The 22,770-nt window shown below is 41.6% G+C and overlaps 1 protein-coding gene across 2 annotated transcripts in view; it reads right to left on the bottom strand.

The window, feature by feature from the left end:
* LOC142429158 (cytochrome P450 2C21-like) overlaps window positions 1-10,653 on the bottom strand; it is a 47,983-nt gene extending 37,330 nt beyond the window's left edge. For both annotated transcript variants that reach the window (XM_075534150.1, XM_075534149.1), the window contains exons 1-3: window positions 10,486-10,653; window positions 5,233-5,395; window positions 3,849-3,998 (exon numbers count right to left, since the gene is read on the bottom strand). In XM_075534150.1, coding sequence (XP_075390265.1) covers window positions 3,849-3,998; window positions 5,233-5,395; window positions 10,486-10,653 — 481 coding nt within the window. The remainder of the gene's footprint in view (window positions 1-3,848; window positions 3,999-5,232; window positions 5,396-10,485) is intronic.
* Window positions 10,654-22,770: the final 12,117 nt, after the last annotated feature.

The following is a 22,770-nucleotide window of genomic DNA, read 5'->3' on the forward strand; positions in this document are numbered from 1 at the left end:
CCATGTTCATTGATAGAAAGAGTTAATATTGTGAAAATGTCAAAATTACCTAAAGCAATCTACAAATACAACACAATTCCGATCTTAATCACAGCATTTAAAGAAATGGAAAAAAGTAATTACCAGCTTCATATAGAAAGGAAAGAGGCCCAGGATAATCAAAAAACTTCTCAAAAAGAAGAAGGAAATAGGAGGCCTTGCACTACCAGAATTCAAAATCTACTGCACAGGCATGCCACAGCCTGGTACTGGTACAATAATAGACTCATAGGCCAGTGGAACGCGATAGAAAACCCAGAAATAAAAATGTCTTCCCTACAGGCAACTGATTTTTTTTACAAAGAACCAATAAATATTAAATGGGAAAGGGACAACCTGTCCAACAAATGGTGCTGTAAACGATTGGGTCTCCATCTGCAGAACCACGAGGTAGGACCCATACCTCCCCTGATGCACTCAAGCAAACACAACAGGGAGTAGAGATCTAAATGCACCACATACACTTGTGGATAAGCCATTTTTTCAGCACATTTTTTATGCAGGTTTTTGTGGTAAAATTAGGTGCTGCCGCTCTCAGCTTATACTCGAGTATATACGGTAACCCCAGAGCTTATCAAGATCATCAATGAGAAAATTAGGACAAACATAAGGGTCCTATTGCAATGCATAGATACCAAATATAATAAAAGAAAAAAAGACTGATTAAATGAGGGAAAATAAAAAAGTATTACTACAAATCTATAGTATGCTGTATTAAACAAAACTATCAAATCGTGACGCTATTATTTTTTACATATCTCCCATCTAGATCTGTATCCTTCTGAAAGTGATGTTCTGTTTCCCTAAACCCTCCCCTGAAGAATTCTGCACTCTTCCATTTACACAATGGCAAATGGCAATTTTAGCATCCTTGAGGGATACAGATTGTGTTCCTGTCAATGTCCTGTGAGTTTGGGAAACGAAACTATGAAGGCACAAGATGCCCGCTGTAGGGCACTCGGCTAGCTACATTGACATGTACTTTATTCCTCCACAACCAAGTCCATTCTAGCTCAGAACAGGGCAGAACTTCCCCTTCAGGTTTCCATTAGGGCAGTGGTTCTCCACCTTCCTCATGCCGCGACCCTTTAGTACAGTTCCTCATGTTGGGGGACCCCCAACCATAACATTTTCATTGCTACTTCATAACTGACATTTTCCTACTGTTATGAATCACCATGTAAATATCTGATTTGTGGGATGTATTTTCATTGTTACAAATTGAACCTCATTAAAGTACAGTGATTAATCACAAAAATAATATGTAATTATATATAGTGAAATGTTTCTTTCTCAAGACAATTAAGTGAAATGTTGTCTTGAAGCACGGGCAGCAGTCTTCACACTGGGTACTCGTATGTGGACCTATCAACATGTGGGCAGACCCACCGGGAGACGGTTAGAGGAGCGGTGTCTCGGTTCCTAAAACCATCGGAAATATGTGTTTTCTGATGGTCTTAGGCGACCCCTGTGAAAGGATCGTTTCATCCCCAAAGGAGTCACGGCCCACAGGTTGAGAACCGCCACTTTAGGGGAACAGGTGTCTCATCTTTCTCTTATTGAATGGCTGGCGGATTTAGACCACTCACCTTGCCCAAAGCACGACCAGGACTCCTTAACACATATTTAGTGGGGACCAATGTAATCCATGAGGGAAGCCAGTAAGATAAGTGAATGTAGAATGTAGTCTTATTAATTAAGGAGCCCTGACGCTGCCATGTGCTGGATGGATAAGTGTAAAATGGGTCGTTCAACCCCACCGCTCTTCTGGCTGTCTGCCTCCTTGAAGACTGACAGTCCGGGAAACCGTATGAGGAAGTTCGACTCCCTACCGGAGGGCGCATCTGAACCATATCGACTTGGCATAACTGGGAATGATTATGCTAGTGCTTGTAGGTTTTACTTAAAATCCATGATGTGGTCTGTGAAATATAATATTATATGACATGGCATTGTGTGACCACCAGATTAAAATGTGATAGGAGGGCACTTCCCGTTGTCCTGTTCACTGTTGCTGCCAGGGCTGCAGCTGGTAGAGCTGCGAGCAGAGGCCGGAGGGGAACAAAGGCAGCGGCAGTGCCAGCAGAGCGGAGAAGAGTGGGCAGAGGCATAGCGCACGCAGCAGCTCTCCACGGGGCCCTGCCTGTATCCCACCCACGGCCCAGTGCTGCAGGCGTCGGGTTTGGGTTCTTCAAAACCATTAAGAGGAAATACTAAAGAAAAGGTGTTAGGTGCCACTGGGTCCGTTCCGCCCCATAGCCACATTGTGCAAACCAGAACAACACGCTGCCTGGTCCATCCTCACAATTGTTCCTGTGCTTGAGCCCTTTGTTCCACCACAGTGTCAGCCCATCTCCTCCAGGGCTTTCTCTCCCCCCGCCCCCACTGCTCCTCTGCTTTACGAAGCATAATGCTCTTCTCCAGGGCCTGGACTCTCCTGACAAGATGCGCAAGGTACAGAAGATGAAGTCTTGCTGTCCTTGTCTCTAAGGAGCACTCTGGCCGTGTTTCTTCCAAGACAGATCCACTTGTTCTTTTAATAGTTCACGGTTCTTTCCATCTTCTTCTCCAGCACCACGATGCAGGTGCGTCCACTCTTCTTTGGTCTTCTTTATTCCATGTCCAACTTCCACATGTGAGACAATGATGGTAGCATGGCTTGGGCCAGGTGTACCTGAGTCCTCAAAGTAACTTCGCTGCTTTTCAACGTCTTAAAAAGGTCTTGTGTAGCAGAGTCATCGAAGCAATGCATCTTTCGGTCTCTTGACTGCTGCTTTCATGAGCATTGATTCTGGACACAAGCAAGACAAAATCCTTGACAACTTCAATCTGTTCCCTATTTTATCATGTTGCTACCTATCAGTCCAGGTGTGAGGACTTGGATCTGCTTTACATTGGGTTGTAATTTATACTGAAGGCTTTTAGATGCATATTGAGGTTGTAGAATCACATATAGCTTGTCCTTCTCCCACACTTCTTCCCAGATAGGTCGCGCCTCTCTATCCCCTCCTCAGCCCTGAGGTTCGCATACTCCGATGCACATTAAGCTCCCTCCCTTCAGCTCCCTCCCTTCTCACCTACAGTTCTCCAGGTGAGCTGTAACACAGGCCTCTACATGGAGCTGGATTTAGCAGTCTCTGACATGTTTCCGAAGAGGCCCTTGAGAAATCGTTTAATGTTTCAGGGTAACGTGGCGACACTGATAGCTTCTTACCCAAGTGTGCTCTTTCCTGCCAGAGCACACATCTAGCCACAGATACCCACTCCACTGCAACTAGAGGGAGCCCTGTGACTGAGTCACATTCCACAGAAGGTGAGAGAAGTTGTCACTTCCTTGTCTGACCTATTAAGATGATTATTTGTTCAGATCCTTGTGTTTTTTGCGCCTTCTACTACCACACAGAGCTGCTTGCCTGGTACCACTTATGTTGAAGATATCAAAGTCCGTACTATCCCGATGGCAGGAGCCCTGGTGGCGCAGTAGGTACACGTGGGGCTGCGACCCGCATGGTTGGCAGTTTGAAACCAGCAGCAGCTCCATGGGAGAAAAGCTGAGCTTGCTACTCCTGTAAGTAGTTATCGTCTCTGGCACCCACACGGGGTTGCTAGGAGCCAGCATTGACTTGATGGCAGTGAGAACCTCAACCCAGTGCCTCAAAAGACATTTCAGCCAACCATTTCACCCCTGACTGCCTTTGTGTGAGCAAAACTCAACTTCTGTTGTATTAGCATCCTCTATTCTTTTCATCTATTTGTTAAAACACAATCTACCCAAATGATGACTGGACATTACAGAAAGTGACATTTACCTTTTGTTTTTCTTAACATGTCCACCAGACACATGGCCTCTTCTTGAATTCGGTCTTCAATAGTCTTCTTTCCCATCCCCATATTCCTCAGAATCATGAGGGTGAAGCGCCGGGTTTGCTTCCAGATTTCTCCATTGCTAAAAACAATTCCTGTAGGGAGGGGGTGGGGGCAACAGAGAACATCCGACATTTTATAATTCTAAGTAGGAGCCCCCATCCCAGGAAATAATACAGACACTTAAAAGGGGATGTGGTTTTGGTCTCAGGAATCCCCACTGATTCCCACCTTACCTGCCTCCTCTCTTAACCTCGCCTTGTCATTTACTATCAGAACTCTTGGTTTGCTAAATTACAGAACACTTCACTCTTGGCTCTTCTGACCTTCAAAATAACTCTGGAAACGAATGTTTTGGCCCCTTTTTACTAATGAGGCGGCTGAAGATTGTGGAGGGAAAATGTTTGATCCATGATCACAGAGCTGGTAAATTATGCTCAATCCTAGCTATTTCTGATTACACGTGCATTTGGGGAAAGGTGACAAGAAAGGTCGATTCTCATGAGAAGGCGGAACAACTCGACAGCACTAGAATGAGGCTTCTAGAGCCACATAAGGAACACAGACAGCCCCGCTGATTTTAACATTTCCCTGGTATTTGTTGAAACGCTTTTTAAAAAGTCTTAGCACAAGGGATTTGTACATCAGACTTCCAGAGTTAGGAAACATCTTGGAGAACATCACAGTGGAGAAAATGACCGCTTATAGCTGTTTTCCAGAACCCACTGGAGAACTGGACAAGTAAGGTCAGCTCCAAAAGCAATTTGAAGATGATTTAAGTGCCGCATTTAAAGTTTTCATATCAATCGCAATCTGTATTTACTACTTAGTTCCCCATTAAATTTATTTCAGAGCATGTAGGTACTTAGTATTCTGTTTAAATCCAACATGGCTTTTGCTTTATTCGAAGCATAGAACACTGTAGACAAGAAGGGATATATGTCAAATATATATTGCTTTCATGCATGATACATATTTCATAAAAAGATAGCTTAGTCATTCTTCTGCCTCTCTTTCCATCTCCTCCTCTTGCATCTTTTCCCTTCCACAACTCATTCTCTTTTTGTTTTTTCTTTCTCCCTAGCTAACTAACCATCACTTAAACTGAATGTGTCTTACTCAGGAATTCATAGGGCATGCATGTGTAACTGGTTTTCTGTCCCTGTATTTAACATTTCATGGGGGATACTATGCCCCTTTCAGAAATTTTAAATATGGACTTAGAATTGTGAAAATGTTCACATGGTGCCTGTAGTTTCTCATTTCACTGGCCTATGCAGAGTTTTCACAATGCCCACACTCACGTGTATTCCTCAAATAGACGCATACCTAAATTCTGAGTGATTTTATCAAGCACGGGAAAGCTCCCTCTGCCAGAAAACTCCTCTCTCCGATCAATCAGGGCTTCCTTCACAGCGTCATATCCATAAAACACCACAGTGGGTGACCTGCCAAGATGCACAGTGAACACAGGACCATACTCTTTCGCTAGCTGAAAAATTAAAAGAGACACAAGAACAGTGTAAATTTTAAAAACAGAAGTGTAGGGGGGTTATTATCTATTGTACTGAAGAGGTACAAACTTATCCAAATGAGCGTACACAGGTCAAACAAGATTAAAGAGTAACCATAATAGTAAGGACAGGAACAACTAGAGGATAGTTATGTTTGACCAGTGCTATACCGCACCTGAGTCTGTCTTCTCTTCTGTGTGGCCCTTCTGTGAGGGACTGTCCAATTCTCTTACAGGTGGGTTTTAGGTCTCCACTTTGTCCACGTTCCTTCACTTCAATTTCATTGCTTGTCTTTGAACTTCTTATACCTCTTCCCCTTCGACACCTTATGATCGCACAGGCTGGTGTGCTTCTCCATGCAGGCTTTGTTGCTTCTCAGCTAGATGGTCGCTTGTTTACCTTCAAGCCTTTAAGACCCCAGACGCTGCATCTTTTTATTGCCAGGCACCATCAGCTTTCCTCACCACATTTGCTTATGCACCCACTTTGTCTTCAGCTATCGTGTCGGGAAGGTGAGCATCATGGAATGCCAGGCTAATAGAACAAAGTGTTCTTGCATTGAGGGAGTACTTGAGTAGAGGCCCAATGTCCATCTTCTACCTTAATGCTAAACCTATGAATATATTTATAGATTTAAACATTTACTTTCTACTTGAGCCCTTTGTATCAGCTCCTCTTTTTCTCCTCATTCTCCACCCTCGTGACCCCTTGATAAAGTAATTATCATTGTTATCATATCTTACACTGACACCTCTTTCCCTTCACCCATGTTTCTGTTGTTCATCCCCTGGGCGGGGTGGGGGGGTATTCATCGATCATTGTGATCAGTTCCCCCTTTCTCCCCTCTGTCCCTACCTTCCCTTACTCTCCTGGTATCACTACTGCCATTTCTGTTTCTGAGGGATTTATCTGACCTGGATTCCGTGTGTCATGAGCTCTTATCTGTTCCCGTGCACATGCTCCAGTCTAGCCCACAGTGAAAGGCAGGACTGGGGTGATGATAGAGGGGGGAGAGGAAGCCTCAAGGAACCAGAGGAATATTGTGTATTTCATTGCTGCTATTCTGCGCCCTGGTTGACTCATCCTTACCTTGTGATCCTTCTGTGAGGGGATATCTTATTGTCTACAGAAGGGTTTTGGGTCTCTGCTCTGACCCCCCTTGTTTTCAACAATATGCTTTGTTGTTGTTTTGGGTCTTCTGGTGCCTGTTACCTGATTCCATTGACACCTCATGATTGTACAGGATAGTATGCTTCTTCCATGTGGGCTTGTTGCTTCACTACTAGATGGCCACTTGTTTAACTTCAAGACTTTAAGACCCCAGAATATATATATATATATATATAATACTTTTATTGGGGATTCTCACATCTCTTATCACAATCCATGCATTCATCCAGTGTGTTAAGCACATTTGCTGCCATCATCATTTTCAAAGCATTCTCTTCCCACTTGAGCCCCTGATATCAGCTCCCCCTTTCTTCCCCTTCCCTCCCCCACCTGCCCTCCTTCACAAATCCTTGATAAGTTATAGATTATTATTTTCATATCTTACATCATCCTCTGTCGCCCTTCACTCGCTTTCCCATTGTTTGTGATCGATTCTCCCTTTCTCCCCCAACCCTCCCTTAATCTTCCTGATGTCTCTACTCTCCTTGTTGGCCCTGAGGGGGTTATCTATCCTGGATTCCCTGTGTTGCGGGCTCGTATCTGTATCAGTGTCATGCTCTGGTCTAATCCGATTTGTAAGGTCGAATTGAGGTCATGATAGTGGGGGGGGGGGGGGAGGAAGCACCACAGGACTAGAGGAAAGTTGTATTTCATCGGTGATATACTGCACCCTGACTGGCTCATCTCTTCTCTGTGACCACTCTGTGAGGAGATGCCCAATTGTCTACAGATGGACATTGCGTCTCCACTCCATGCGCCCCCTCCCCCCACCATTCACATCAGTGTGATTTTGTTCTGGGTCTTAGATGCCTGAAACCTTATCCCATCAATACCTCATGATCACACAGGCTGGTGTGCTTTTTTTATGTGGGCTTTGTCTCTTCTCAACTAGATGGCCGCTTGTTTATCTTCAAGCCTGTAAGACCCCAGACGTTATATCTTTTGATAAGTGGGCCCCATCATAATTCTTCACCACATTTGCTTTTGCACCCATTTTTTCTTCGGTGATGATGTGAGGAGGGTGAGTATTATACAGTGCCACATTATTAGAATAAACCACTCCTTTACCGAGATAAGATTTAAGTAGGGGCCCAAAGTCCATCTGCTTCCTTGTTGTATTTACATGTGTGTGTGTGTGTGTATATAAATATAGATAAATACACCTATCTTTATATCTTCATATATTTAAATTTATACCTATAATAAATATTCACTTACTTAATTTCATTCATTTGTATAATTAAGATCATTTTATGCATGAAGGCCAAGATAGATAACCCTTCAGACAGTAAGGAGAATAACGGTCCCCTGAGGGTACAGAAAGAGTGGGGAGAAGGGGATTCTGATAGCAATGATGACTGAATAACCCCATTTGGGAAGAACAAATAAGAGAACTTCAGGTGGACAACGTAAGTTCCACATGCTACAGTCATTTGGTTTTCTCTCACCTTCAAAAGTCTCCAGCACCTAGCACAGGGCCTAGTGTAAACTAGGCATTTAACAAATTGTTTGGTATAAAACATACTCAAAATAATCATTCTTCTAATGTTGATGATATGGAAATTAAGCCCAGAGAGAAGTTAAACTTGTCCAAGGCCAAGAGTCAGTAAGTGGTTAGCCTGGGGTGCGAGCACTATGTCTTTCAATCTAGACAGCAAGGTATAAGAGAAGGAGCGAATGGGGGCAGTGTTCTGTTAGCTAGCTGCCTGGGGTCGGGGGTGGGAGACAGATTTTCACTGCTTCCTTCATCTTCAAAGAGTTATTGCTAAGAACTATTGATATTGCATAAAATTGACAACAGTAACTCAAAAGGTCCGATAAAAATGCTTAGAGGACCATGAGTTTGTTCACTGAGAAGAGGAATGTGGGAACAGTGGCAGAGATTGAAGAAGCTAATCAATGTCAATGAACCATCCATGTAGAAACTGCTGAATTGAGGATGTTTTATGCGCATATTTTCAAAAATAAATGAACAGAAAAGAGCTGTTGCTTTGTAATAGCCGAGGGCAGAGTTGTCATTGATCAAATTATTCAGCAAATAAAATAGTAACTATGAAAACAGAGCCCTTTATTTTTCGCTCGATTTCAACTCAGTGCATCTTTAGGAAACTTTTCTTATTGTAGATTTCCAAGTCAGTAGATTTTATTTTTTACTTAAAAGCAGTGTCATTGCCTTTAGAGTTCGCCAAAGAATAATTACTAAGTGAAGGACCTGCAAGAGCCATATTGAGAACTAAGATTTGCCTAACCAAAGCCATGGTAGCTTTAGTTGCTGTGTGTGCTCACTGAAGCTGATCCGTGAATAAGCAAGACTGAAGAATAGTTGATGTATTTGAATCATGGTGTGGATGAAGAATATTAAATATATCGTGGACTGCCGGAATAACAACGGAGTCTTTCTTGGAAGAAGTTCAATTAGAACACTCCTTAGGAATTAGGCTGTCTCATGTATTTTGGATATATTATCAAGCCACATGCGGTCCGGCAAGGACATTTATCCAGCCTGCTGGGTGTTTTTGCCCCATTTGTTTTTTATTTCAAAGTAAGATATGTGCAGTGTGAGTAGGAATTTGTTCATAGTTTTTTTAAAACTATAGTCCAGCCCTCCAATGAGTCTGAGGGACAGTGAACTGACCCCCTATTTTAAAAGTTTGAGGACCCCTGATCAAGAGGGACTTTTTCCTGGACAAGGATATCATGTCTTGTAAATTCAAGAAGAGGAAGGTCTTGGATTGACAGGGTAACAGTGAGCTAAACCATAGGATCAGTGGTGCAGGACCCGGCTCTGTTGTACCTGAGGTCCCTATGAGTTGAAACTAATCAACAACACCTAGCAACAAGAGCAATAGGGAAAGGAAAGAATTGTTTATGGAAAGTTTTGGCGTACAGTGATGGACAACTAGCATTCATGAAGGGCAAGGGTTACACAGCCGATTTAATTAGTATATACTTGCTGCCAATAAGTTGTAGACCTGTACAAAATTGAATTGGCAGATGTTGTTCGACAGGTATATTTACTAAAAAATAACAAAAAGAAGCCATTGATGTACAACCATGGGCTTTGCTTTCTTGGTTGGAATGTTTGTGATGGTGGCTTCATGGGGCATCCCAGTAAATTGACCTAATATTTTGCTTAGTGCTTCCATCCTATCTCTCAGTCACTTGTGTAGTGCCTGGGGTCTTAAAGACTTGTAATTAACCATCCAAAGTACAATAGCTAGTTTTTACTTGGGTGAAGCAATAGAGGACAAAGGAAAATGAATGGGAATGGGAAAATTAAATGGGACGAGTGGCTAATTGCCTCCATTAGACACTGCCTCCTTTGCCATGAAATCCAGACATAGACGAATCCTGATCAAAGAGGGAAACTACAGAGTGAATTTTCAGATTAACATGAAATTAAACTTTCTACAGCCACTGGTCGGAGATGAATCACTGAAAATATCACTCTGAGATAAATTTTCTACATTAAACCAAAAACTATATATATATATCACTGAAAAAAAAGTTGTCAGTGAGTCAATAATGACCTGTGACAATTGGGTGCCAGGGTAAAATGAGCTCCCCAGAGTTTTCAATGCCTGATTTACCGGATGTGGTTGTCAGACACAAGCTTTCATTAGTAGTCAACTATGTTCATCATTTCCACCATCCAGGGATACCCAGGTCCCAATATGCACATGGAATTCCTACTTTTGACAATTTCACCAATGGTCTCATGGATTCCCTTCTGGCAACCTTTCCTTACTCATTCTGAAATGGTATTTGGTGTCCAATGGACATGGCTTTTAAACCATCTCTAAAATGTAGTGTTTAGAACCATGTTTCATTTAAATATAAGACAGTCTTATTTTCTTATGGCAAACAATTGGAAGAAAATCACTCAGATTATACTTACCTTTCTTAATGACTTGGGGATATTCTTAATATTTATCTGTAGCACATTTCCAATAATAGGGAGAGGAGTGGGGCCTGGTGGGAGCTTCCTTCTGGCATTTCCCTGATTCAATAGAGAAAGAAGAATCAAGCAAGCAAGGCAAATCACCAGGCTGATAAAGAGATCCATTGAAGCACTGTGTGCAAATGCAGTTGAGAGCTGAGAATTCTGTTTTTATAAATTTCAGTGCAAACTGATGAAACATGCACCTTGTTGAACTTTTGGATAAATATTGTTTCATCTTCAGTGCACTTTGGGCTGCTGATAGAGATAAAATCAAACAGCTGGCTTAGTATTGGCATGTTCCTAAATTTCTGAGGCAATTTCTAGTGAAAAATAACTCAGTCCTTCTGAGTCAATCTTTAGGTGTTGTATTTTCATGATGAATGGAGCTACTGGGGGGTGGGGATGAGATTTTTGAAGGGTTCGCTGGAGTCCATGACCTTGATAGATAATGAGGGGAAATATTTTGGGTCCACAATCATCACCCTCTGAGGAGAGCATGCTTGATAAAACAGTTGCGTTGATAGGCTCAGACATAAGGACAATTGTGAGGATGGCACAGGACTGGGCAGTGTTTCACTCTGTTGTCCACAGGATTGGTATGAATTAGAACTAATTTGATGGCACCTAATGACAACAGCCTGAGGAGAAGGGACAAAATATTTCTTTACTACCTTTTCCCAGAAGAGAGAGAAAGAAGTAGGATAAAAAGGGGGGTGGTGGTCTGGGGGATCTTAATAGGGAGCCAAGCTTGTCTTAATTGGAGAACTACATATCAGGACTGCTCCACCTCTCTTAGTCGATTCCTGCGCTATAAGATGGGGGTTTTAACACCACAGACTCCCTCCCCATGGGGGTACTGTGTCAGAATAGAGTAGACCAAAGGCAGGAAACTTCCGTGTACCGAAAAGAAGGTGTTCCAACACAACAGAGAAAAATCCCATAGATCAGGTATCAGGCATCAAAGAACAAAAAAGCATACAATTGTGATGCTCACCTTCCCTATACAATCACTGAAGACAAATGGGTTCATAAGCAAATGTGGTGAAGAAAGCTGATGGTGCCCGGCTATCAAAAGATATAGCATCTGCAGTCTTAAAGGCTTGAAGGTAAACAAGCAGCCATCTAGCTGAGAAGCAACAAAGCCCACATGGAAGAAGCACACCAGCCTGTGTGATCACCAAAGTGTCGAAGGGATCAGGTATCAGGCATCAAAAAACAAAAAATCAAATCATTGTGAATGAGGGGGAGTGCAGATTGGGGACCCAAAGCCCATTTGTAGGCAACTGGATACCCTCTTACAGAAGGGGAGGAGATGAGGCAGTCAGAGTACAGTGTGGCAATGATGAAACATACAACTTTCCTCTAGTTCCTAAATGCTTCCCTCCCCTCCCCCACTATCATGATCCCAATTCTACCTTACAAATCTGGCTAGACCAGAGGATGTACACTGGTGCAGATAGGAACTGGAAATATGGGGAATCCAGGACAGATGATCCCTTCAGGACCAGTGCTGAGAGTGACAGGAGGGTGGGAGGGTGGGGTGGAAAGGGGGAACCGATGACAAGAATCTACATATAACCTCCTCCCTTGGGGATGGACAACAGAAAAGTGGTTGAAGGGAGACATCAGACAGTGTAAGATATAACAAAATAACAATAATTTATAAATTATCAAGGGTTCATGAGGGAGGGGAGTGGGGAGGGAGGGGTAAAATGAGGAGCTGATACCAAGGGCTCAAGCAGAAAGCAAATGTTTTGAAAATGATGATGACAACAAATGTACGAATGTGCTTGACACAATGGATGTTTGTATGGATTGTGATAAGAGTTGTATGAGCCCCAAATAAAATGACTTAAGAAAGAAAAATCCCTTAGCTGTTCACTACCCATCCCCTTCCTTGCACATCTGTTACCTGTACAGCTTCTGAAACCAGAGTTGGAATTGCTTGTTCTCATCTGGGTAAAGAAATATGCTCCAATATTAAATACTACATATATTGGAAAATGTCTAGGAAATCACTTATTTATACAGACAAAACCATAAGACCCAACATGTATTATTACGGAAACCCAACAGCATAGGAGACATCCAACTTTAAAAACAGGAAATATAACCACTAGGGGTTTTAATCTTGAGAACACCAAAAAAAATTTTTGAATAATTATAATATCATCTGAATATTTTAACTACACCAAGAAAAAGAAGAAATTCTTAGTAGTTAAAAATAAGATTGCAAAAATATCTTTAAAAACAAATATGCTTGTATATACTGCAAATATATATATATATATATATATATTAAGATCCAGGGGTCAAAGTTACAAAAACTTCTTTGCCACAACCAAACACCTTGTGAGACTGAGTCAGTGGCCATGGGGACTAGGAACCATAATGTCAGGTGACTTCTAGATCAATTGTCACAGTCCACAAAGACATCTACAGCCTCCTTTGGTGAGTAGCTACTGGGGATGTAAAAGCGTATGAGCAGCCGTCTAAGAGACACCAATGATCTCTCCTTGTTTCAAGCAAAGAAGAGGAAATGAAATCAAAGACACAGGAAACAACGAGTCCTAAAGGCTCGTGAGCCAGGTGAACCTCAGCCCCCACTCTCTGAGATCAGAAGAACCAGAGGGTCCTGGCTCTCACTATCAATCACTCTGTTCAGGGTCATAATGGAAGGTCCTGGACAGAGGGAGAAAAATGTGGAACAAAACACCAAATCTTAATTTTAAAAGTTTTAAGAGGCTTCACAGGAATTGAATCTCAATTGGATAAGGTTGATCGTGTTATCAGCCTTTTGTTGGATGTCTACTTTTGTGAAGGATCTGGAATTAAGATAATGTAAGAAACTGGAAGCTACCACATGACTTCTGCAGTAACAAGCTTGAGAAATCATTTTGAATATCAGATTCATTATGGAGTATTGCTGTGAGGTAACCATGATCTTTAAGAATATTATCTCCAAAAATGTTTGCCCTGCATGAGCCAATTTTGACCATTAAAAGGGTTTCTGTATACATCGAATGCATGTGATACCTTAGTAGACCTATAATTTCCAGACTTTTTGTTTGAAATGGAATATATATTAAACACTTTCAATAAACTGAGGCGAGGGAAGTAAAATTACAGAAACGTAATGCTCTTTTTGCATAGAATATTATTTTATTTCCTGTTGAAATTATAGTAATTGAGAAAGAGATCGGCACATCAACAAATAGTGCTGGCAAAAGTTGACATCTACTTGCAGAAGAATGAAGCAGGACCCGTATCTCACCCCATATACAAAATCAACTCAAGATGGATTAAGACCTAAAGGTAAGTCCTAGAACTATAAGGGTCATTAATGAGAAAATAGGGCCAAGCTTAAGGACACTAATAGAGGGCATAAGCCCACTACCAACCATAACTAAAAACACACAGCAGAATACAAAATAGATTCTATCTTCTAAAAATAAGACACTTCTGTGCATATAAAGGCTTCATCAAAAGAATAAAACAAGAACCCACAGACTGGGGGAACCTTTTTTCACAATGACACATAGGACAAATGACTAATCTCTAAAATCTGTAGAAAACTCCGACACCTAAACAAGAAAAAAAATGAATAATACAATTTAAAATTGGGCAGAGGACATGAACAGACAGTCTGCCAAAGAAGACATTCAGGCAGACAAGAAACAGCGAGAAATGCCCGCAATCACTAGCATCCAAAGATGCAAATCAAAACAAAAATGAGATATTATCTTCACCCATAAGAATAGCAAAGTCTTTTTAAAAATAAAAGTAACAAATGTTGAAATGAATGCCGAGAGATTGCATTCTTCATTCACTGCTGGTGGGACTGTAAAACTTTGCCACCGTTGCTATAGCAAAATGTGGTGAAGCATTTAGAGGTGCCCTGATGTCAGATAAAATAGCATCTGGGGTCTTAAAGGGTTGTCTCCAAACAAGCAGCCATCTAAGAGAAATGTCAATGAAGTCCACATCAGTATCAGAATCTAAATTGTGAGCATTTGGTGAGCAGAAGGCAATGGATGACAGTGGAGATCAAGAGTCATTTGTAGAACGACAGAGGAAATAATCCTGGGGAGAACTCCCGATCTAAACTTGAGGGATGGGAGGAAAATGGTCCCTGAACAGACTGCTTGAGAGAGGAGAGAGCAGTATAGAAAACCAAAGACATCAATCTGACCCGAACAGTTAAAACGTTGTCAGTAGACACCCCCCTGTGATGCAGGCTGGACCTTATCTGGTTTCCAGAATTTTCTATATTTTTGGTTTGGTTTTTGTTTGTTTCTATTAGAGTGTATCTCATGGGTATTATGTCAATGGAGGTCACCCTCCTGAAGTTGTGTTGTATGCTTTCCCATTTTCGGTATATGAAACCCAGGACTGTGAACCTTTAGGGACAGCAAGTAAGATAAGGAGTTCAGGAGAAGGAGGGCACAGCCGTCGGGGGGGGTGGGGGGGTGGGCAGGGGGTTAAAAGGGAGACAATGTTAAGGAGTCCATGTACAAAAAGAATGGTTGGAAACTAATTGTGGTAGCAATGGTACAATTCTACATGATGTGATTGAAATATGAACTGATATGTTATATATATTAAATCCCAACAAAATACATAAATGACAAAGTACTTAAATAAATAAAAAGTTTGCCACCATTGTGGAAAGATGTATGATGCTTCCTCAAACAACTAGAAATAGAAATACCATGTGACCCGGCAACCTCTTTGCTGGGTATATACCCCAAAGAAGTAAGAATACACACACACACACATACACGTTCATTGCAGCTGACCACTGTTCACAATGGCAAGAAAATGAAAACAATCTAAATGCCCATAAGTGGAAGAATGAAGAATGGATAAATAACCTTTGGTTCTTGCACACAATGGCATACCATGCAGTAGTAAAAAATAATGACAAAACTGTGAATTATCAAGGATCCACATGTGACCTCTTCCCTGGGAGAGGGACAGCAGAGAAGGGGGGAAGGGAGACTCCGGATAGGGCAAGATATGACAAAATAACGATGTATAAATTACCAAGGGCACATGAGGGAGGGGGGAAAGGGGAGGGAGGGGGAAAAAAAAGAGGACCTGATGCAAGGGGCTTAAGTGGAGAGCAAATGCCTTGAGAATGATTGGGGCAGGGAATGTATGGATGTGCTTTATACAATTGATGTATGTATATGTATGGATGGTGATAAGAGTTGTATGAGTCCCTAATAAAATGTAAAAAAAGAAAAGAGAAAAAAATGATTAGGGCAAAGACTGTACAGATGTGCTTTATACAATTGATGTATGTATATGTATGAATTGTGATAAGAATTGTATGAGCCCCAATAAATTGCTTAAAAAAAAACAAAACAAAAAAAAAACTGTGAATTATCTCATGCCGTGGACGGATTTGGAAAACATTCTGAGTAAAGTTAGTCAATCACAAAACGGCAAATCCTGTAGGAGACCATTCTTATAAGGGGTAAAACAAGACAAGGTTTTCATACCAAGAGAAACGAATTTTGATGGCTACTAAGGTGGGGTTGAGGGAGCATGAAACAGAATCCTGGATGGCAGACATGTGTGACCTTGGGTGACGGGGGAAGATAGTATTACACAAGAGGGAGCAGAGAAAACAAAGAAGGGGCAGAACAAGATTCTGGGAGATTTTATAAGTAGTTTAAATTGTTGAATACAAAATTTTATTTTCTGAAATGTAAGCCCTCCCTGCCTAATTCATAATAAAGTATCAAAACAAAAGTCCAAAAGATTCACCAAGTGTCTGAGCAAGAATCTCAACACTCCTCTGTCTTTGTGAAACCTTAGAACATCTAGAAAAAAACAAACTATATATGAAGACAACAAGTAAATTTTGGATAACAAAAATGAAATGAAAAATAATGACAATTATAAACCAGGGAGTTATAGAAACGACAGTTATAAGAATGGATTTGGGGCTATCACAGCACTAATATCAGAACCATTAATTCTTCCAACATGCCCTGCCTGGTACTCGCCCTGATAAGGAGATCATTGAAGAGACATGAGTGCCATAGCAAAGTGTGGTGAAGAAACTAGATGGTGCCCAACTAGCACAACTAATATCATCTGGGGTCTTAAAAGCTTGTCTCAAAACAACGTCCATCAGCAAAGAGTCCACTTAGTCCATACGAAACAAGAACACCAACTTGTGTGATCCAAAGACAGCTTATGATAAGATCCAGACCTTGAAAAGGTAATGGAACCAATGCCCACACCCTAAAAGCTCGAATTTTGGGAAACAATAGATGATAGCTCAGCATCCATTCACAGGGTAACTACATGGGGTGGGCGTTGGGTGAATCCCCAACGCTTATTGGCTAGAAACGACAGTGACCCAAAAATCCGACGGTAAGCACTGTAAAGGAATTTTTTAAAGTGCACTCAGGTTGAAATGCAGCATCTTGTAATTTTATCTCCCTCTGGATCCACTGTGAATTTCTTCTAAACTTTTAATAGTCTCTGCTTTCTCACAGATGGAGGTCTCAATCAATTTTGTATGGCCATTGTTGATGGATCATTGCTTGGTGTCTGCCCCAGTTTTGTAAAATTATCTGTCTAGGGAACCTGGGAGTGGCAGTAATACAAAAACAGTATTGGGATTAATGATGACCTGGGAACATGCAGGGAGAGGGAGATGGGAAATCACTATCAATGTGTAAATTAAGGGGGGAAAGTTCCAAAGCGGATTGTGACAATGATTACACAGCCCCGAGCCACGGAACTGTACGATATGGTAATTACAACTCCATAAATAAATAAAAATAAAGTGGCACAATATGAATTCTGAGAAAAATAACAATAATGAAGACCACAGAGTAAAGTGGAATTGACAATAGTTTTCGAGGTTTCTCTGATGCCAGCAAGTTCAATGATCATGCATAAATTTTAACTAAATGCTTTTGAGATCGTTTAATTTGAAAATCTAGTCACATTTCATACACAACTGACAGAGACCCAATACCTTAAGCCTAAATAAATAAATATTTTAGTGGCTTTTCTTTGCCACCCTGTTGATCATCTAATCTTCACAAATGCTTTGAGATAGTAACTATTGTGGCTCGGTTACCTTGATGAGATCCAGATACTTCCTTACTTCAGTCATTCTGTAAATAAATAGTAGAACTTGAATTTGAACCTGGAATGGCTGGCACATCACATCTGCTAACACATATCATTAAGAAAAGAGCAGCAGCTGGCCATATAGCAGCATACCGAGGGGCAGAAATTTCTCGTCTCAGCAACCATGGGCATAAAAATTAAAACATAGGACTCTCAATGTTCCCTGTCTCCACTCTGTGAAGAGATGTGCTCAATCCTGCATCACTACTAACAGACAGTGGTCATGTGAGCTTAGGTTAGCAGGTGGGAAAACAAGTACATAAAAATATTCCATCAGTCCAGAAGATCACAATATATTTACATCTGGATATAAATATAGGAAAAGAAAAATGCTACCCTTTATACCACATCACTAAAAGAACCAAATTTGTAAAGTCTTCTGCAGAGTTGCTATTAAAAATTTTTTACAAAGAATTTAGAATTGTAGAGTGCTTTTAAACAAGAAAATGAATTGCTTTCCTTCATTTATAAATAATAATTCTTATGAAGTTTTTCTATATGCTACCATGTGGGTGAAACTTGAAGACATTATACTAAGCAAAATAAGCTAATTACAAAGGAAAAAGGAGCGCTTCTGGCATAGGGGTTACCTGCTAGACTGCTAGCCACGAGGTCTGCAGGCAAAACCACCAGTAGCTCCACAGGAGAAAGATGAGGCATTCTACTCTTGTAAACCACTACAGTCTCAGAAACCCACAGAGGCAGTGCTACCCTGCCCTAACGGGTCACCATGAGTCAGAATTGACTCGAAGACAGTGAATTGGTTTTTTAAAAAAATTAAATGAAAAATATCCTCCATGACGTGGAGATGCTGGTGTGTTGGAGCAACAGCAATCTAGCTGAAAGGAATTACTAAGAGGCAGAAGGGCAAGTGTGATGGTGGGAAAGGAGGAAGGTAAAATGAAACAGAGGAAAGAATTAGGAAGCAAAGCTATGGATAGAGGTATAAACATAGGTATGTACATATGTAAATGCAATAATTCATAAAAATAGAGGTAGTGGTGTATATACATATATTTATATGGCGATGCACTGAGGCAGTGGATGGACTTTGGGCCTCTGCTCAAGTCCTGCCTCAACACAAGAACACTTTGTTCTAACAACCTGGCATTCTTGGATGCTAACCCTCATGGCAAGATCACTGAACACAAAATGTGTGTAAGAGCAAATGTGGTGAAGAAAGATAATGGTGCCTTGCTATCAAAAAATATAGGGTCTGGAGTCTTAAAGACTTGAAGTTAAACACGCAGCCATCTAGCAGAGAAGCAACAAGCCCACATGGAAGAAGCACCCCAGCCCGTACACTCATAAGGTGACAGGAATCAAGAGACCTAAAACAAACAAACAAAAAACCATATTTTTTTAAAGAACGGGGTGTGTTGGAGCAGAGACCCAAAACCCATCTGTAGACAATGGGACATCCCCTCACAGAAGGGTCAAAAGGAAAAAATGAGTCAACCGGGACGCAGTACAGCACCAATGAAACACACAATATTCCTCTGGTTCCCTGAGACTTTCTCACCCACCACTATCATGGCCTCAGTCCTGCCTTTCACTGAAGGCTAGAACAAAGCATGGTCACAGGTACAACTAACAGATAAGAGCTCACAATACAGGGAAGGAATCCAGGAACAGAAATGAGAGTAGCAATACCAGGAAGGTAGGGGAAAGTAGGGAGAGGAAAAGAGAACTGACCGCAATGATTGACACGTAACCACACACACACACACACACACACACACACACAAACACACACACACAGGTGGACAAACAACAGAAACCATGGGGGTAAGGAGACATCAGTTGGTGTAAGATGAAAATTATAATCATTTATCAAGGGGTCATGAGGGTGGAAGGGGGAAGGAAGGGGAAAAAAAGAGAAGCTGATACCAAGGGCTCAAATAGAGAGTAAATGTTTAGAAAATAATGATGGCAACATATGTACAAATATGCTTTATACAGTTGATGTGTGGATTGTTATAAGAGCTGTAGGATCCCCCAATAAAATGATTATATTTATACCCTCCAAAGTCCTCTTAAATCCAAATACCAAATTAGTTTGACTAGTAAAAAAAGGTCTGTATTGAGCATTATGCTTTATAAGAACTACTAATCTAGTGTCCAATTGACAATAGCAACTGTAAATATTAGGAATCTTAGGAGGCAGTGTATTTATGGGAATTAACCAAAACCAAACTCACCAGCATGGAGTCAATGCCCACACATTGCAACCCTACATAAAGGACAGGGTAGACCTGTCCGGTGAGTTTTCAAGAATGTAACTCTTCACCAGAGTAGGAAGCTTCAGGCACACACAGAAAGTGAGACAGTCAAAGACTCACAAAATGCTTTGCACCGATCTGGAATAGAGGTGGGCCAATATATGTTACTGATGCTATAATTAATAATAATTCTATATATTTGTACAGTTCTGGGAAATGTATAAATTATTTTCATAAATATTTTACCATCTGAATTTTATTTTCAACCCGTAAGACTGATATTGTTTGTTCATTTTACAGCAAAGGAAAATGGGAAACAGGGTGAACAGATTCACCCAACTCTCTTTGCTTTTTATAGTTTGTGAATTGTGTATCAGAAAACATTACCATTCAATTATATCTTACAAGCATTTGTTGAGTAACTTTGACCTTAAGCATCTGGAATAACATTAGAGTGAATCAATAGTTTAATCATGGAGCAATAAAAATAGAGTTCAGAAAACTTTGACTTTCAACCTTTAGAACTTTGGGAAAACAGGATTTGCTTATCCCAAAGAACTGACTTACACTGTCTCTGAATAATCCTGCTACTGGAAGAACACATTTTAAACAAATAGATGCTAGATATAGAGTACTGCCTTAATAAAAGTGCCCTAAGATGGTGGTTTTATAGAACAGAAATTTACTTTCTCATACTTTAGAAGTCTACAAATTTGAATTCAAGACATTGTCTCTAGAAGGAAATCCTTGTTCATCTTTTTCAGCTTTTAGTAGCTGCTGGAAAATCTTGGCACTGTCATCACTCAGATTTTCTCTGTGTGCATGAGACTCTTCCCTTCTCCCCAAAAGAACACACAGAGGCTCAGGACCCACCCTACCTAGCATGGTTTCATTAATATAACAAAAATGGTCGCATACACTGGGGGTGGGGCTCCTAATGCAATCCATAACAATATACACACATTCACTCGTGAAGTCTACATAGTTCTCTTTTGCCGAATATGTGGTTTGCAAATATTTTCTCCCAGTCTGTAGCTTGTCTTATCATCCTCTAAGTGAGGTCTTTCCCAGAGCAAGAGATTTAATTTTGATCATGTCTCTCTAATCAATTTTTTCCTTTTATGATTTTTTTGGAAACTCTGTCTAGTCCTGCAATCTGGAGATTATTTCCTACACATTCTTCAAAGACTCTAGTCTGTTACTACCTGTCAGTTTGTCATAGTGGTATCTTACATGTTGTTATGATGCTGAAAACTATACCATTGACATACTAGGAGGGTAACCCAAGGTGAACAAGTTTCACAAACTACAAAGAAGGATTCAGCTATCACTTCTGAGGTATTAGCCGCCTTATGAATAGCAGCAGAACATTGTTAGATAGAGTACCAGAAGATAAGCCCCTCAGGTTAAAAGGCCTTCAAGATTAGACTAGGGAAGAGCAGCCTCCTCAAAGTAAAGTCAACCTTAACGAGGTGAATGGAGTAAAGCTTTGGGGACCTTCCTTTGCTGCTAGGGCATGACTCTGCAGCTGCAGAAACAGCTGCCAACATCCATCGATAATTGGAATGTGGAGACTTCTGTCAAGATAGCGACCAAGTAACACATACCAGAGGGACTCCACAGAAATCAGTGCAGGAGATCAACTCAGTGGGAAATTCCATGCTGCTGGGTCACAGGAGAAGCACCATAAAGATAAGTAGCACAGATCCACTAGGTTTTGAGGAGCTGTGGGCTTTTGACTTACCACTGTGGAGGCCAGCTAAGGCCTAACTTAGCCCCGCCACAGTCTCAGCCAGAGCCAGGCTCCTTTGGCCAGCCAAAGACCTTTACTTCAACACAGCTACAGCTTGCCACCACCTCTGGGCAGGGTTTAAACCCCTCCAGCCCCGTGGTCAGGCAATCGGGGCTCAGCCATAGCTTTACTTTTGTTTCTCTTGCTTCTCTCTTTCCCCCCACAGTCTCAGCGGGCTCAGGTTTTTTTGATTTGTTGTTTTCTTTCTCTTCTCTTTCTTCTCACACAGTTCTGCAGACCTCCAGACCACTCCCCTTCGTCTAGGGCAATTACACCCACCCTCCACCCAGCTGGGGGAGCTCTACCCTCTGCAGCGTAACATGCAGCTGGAGAAATCCCACCCACTGCAGGGGAACTCACACCTACTCTCCAAGGACAGTGGGGGAACTCCCACCCACCCTTTGGAGTGCTTCACATGACTGGGGTAACCTCTGCCCACCTTCCACAGCACTCCACGTGGCTGGGGAAACCCTTGCCCATCCTCCGTGTCTGAGAGAACTTCTCCTCGCCTGCTATAGTCCCTCACATGGCATAAGGCAGCTCTGGTATCACTCTCCAGTGCTCTACTGTGGAAATATCTTCCCAACCTACACAATGATCGAACTAACTAGGAAAATTCTGCCCACCATCCATGGTACTCTACACCAAAGTGAGAACACCCACCTGCCTTCCCCAGTACTCTCATTACAGCAGACAGTAGCATACCCTCTGCGGTGCCCTAAGCTACCATGGCCCACTCCATCATGGCTTCCTGTGGGATTATCCAGTACAGCAACGTCCTCGCAGATCCACACCACCCAACCAGTGTCCCCTGAGAAGACCATCCAACTTGCCCTCCAAATGCCACAATACTGGTTGGCTAGGGAAAGAGTGAAGCCACAGGAGGATAAAGCAGTAGCCCAATCCCATAGTGCAATTAGCTGAAGGCAGTTTGAAGAAACAGTCCTACAAGTCTCCTGGAGAGAACCCAGTGCTCTTCGATTCTCTGGAAAATGAAGCCGGGCAACTCTAAAACAACACAACTCAAACAGCAGTCAGCCCTAATGACCTCAATGAAAAAACAGG

Source organism: Tenrec ecaudatus, chromosome 16 (genome assembly GCF_050624435.1).
Source record: "Tenrec ecaudatus isolate mTenEca1 chromosome 16, mTenEca1.hap1, whole genome shotgun sequence".
Taxonomy (NCBI): domain Eukaryota; kingdom Metazoa; phylum Chordata; class Mammalia; order Afrosoricida; family Tenrecidae; genus Tenrec; species Tenrec ecaudatus.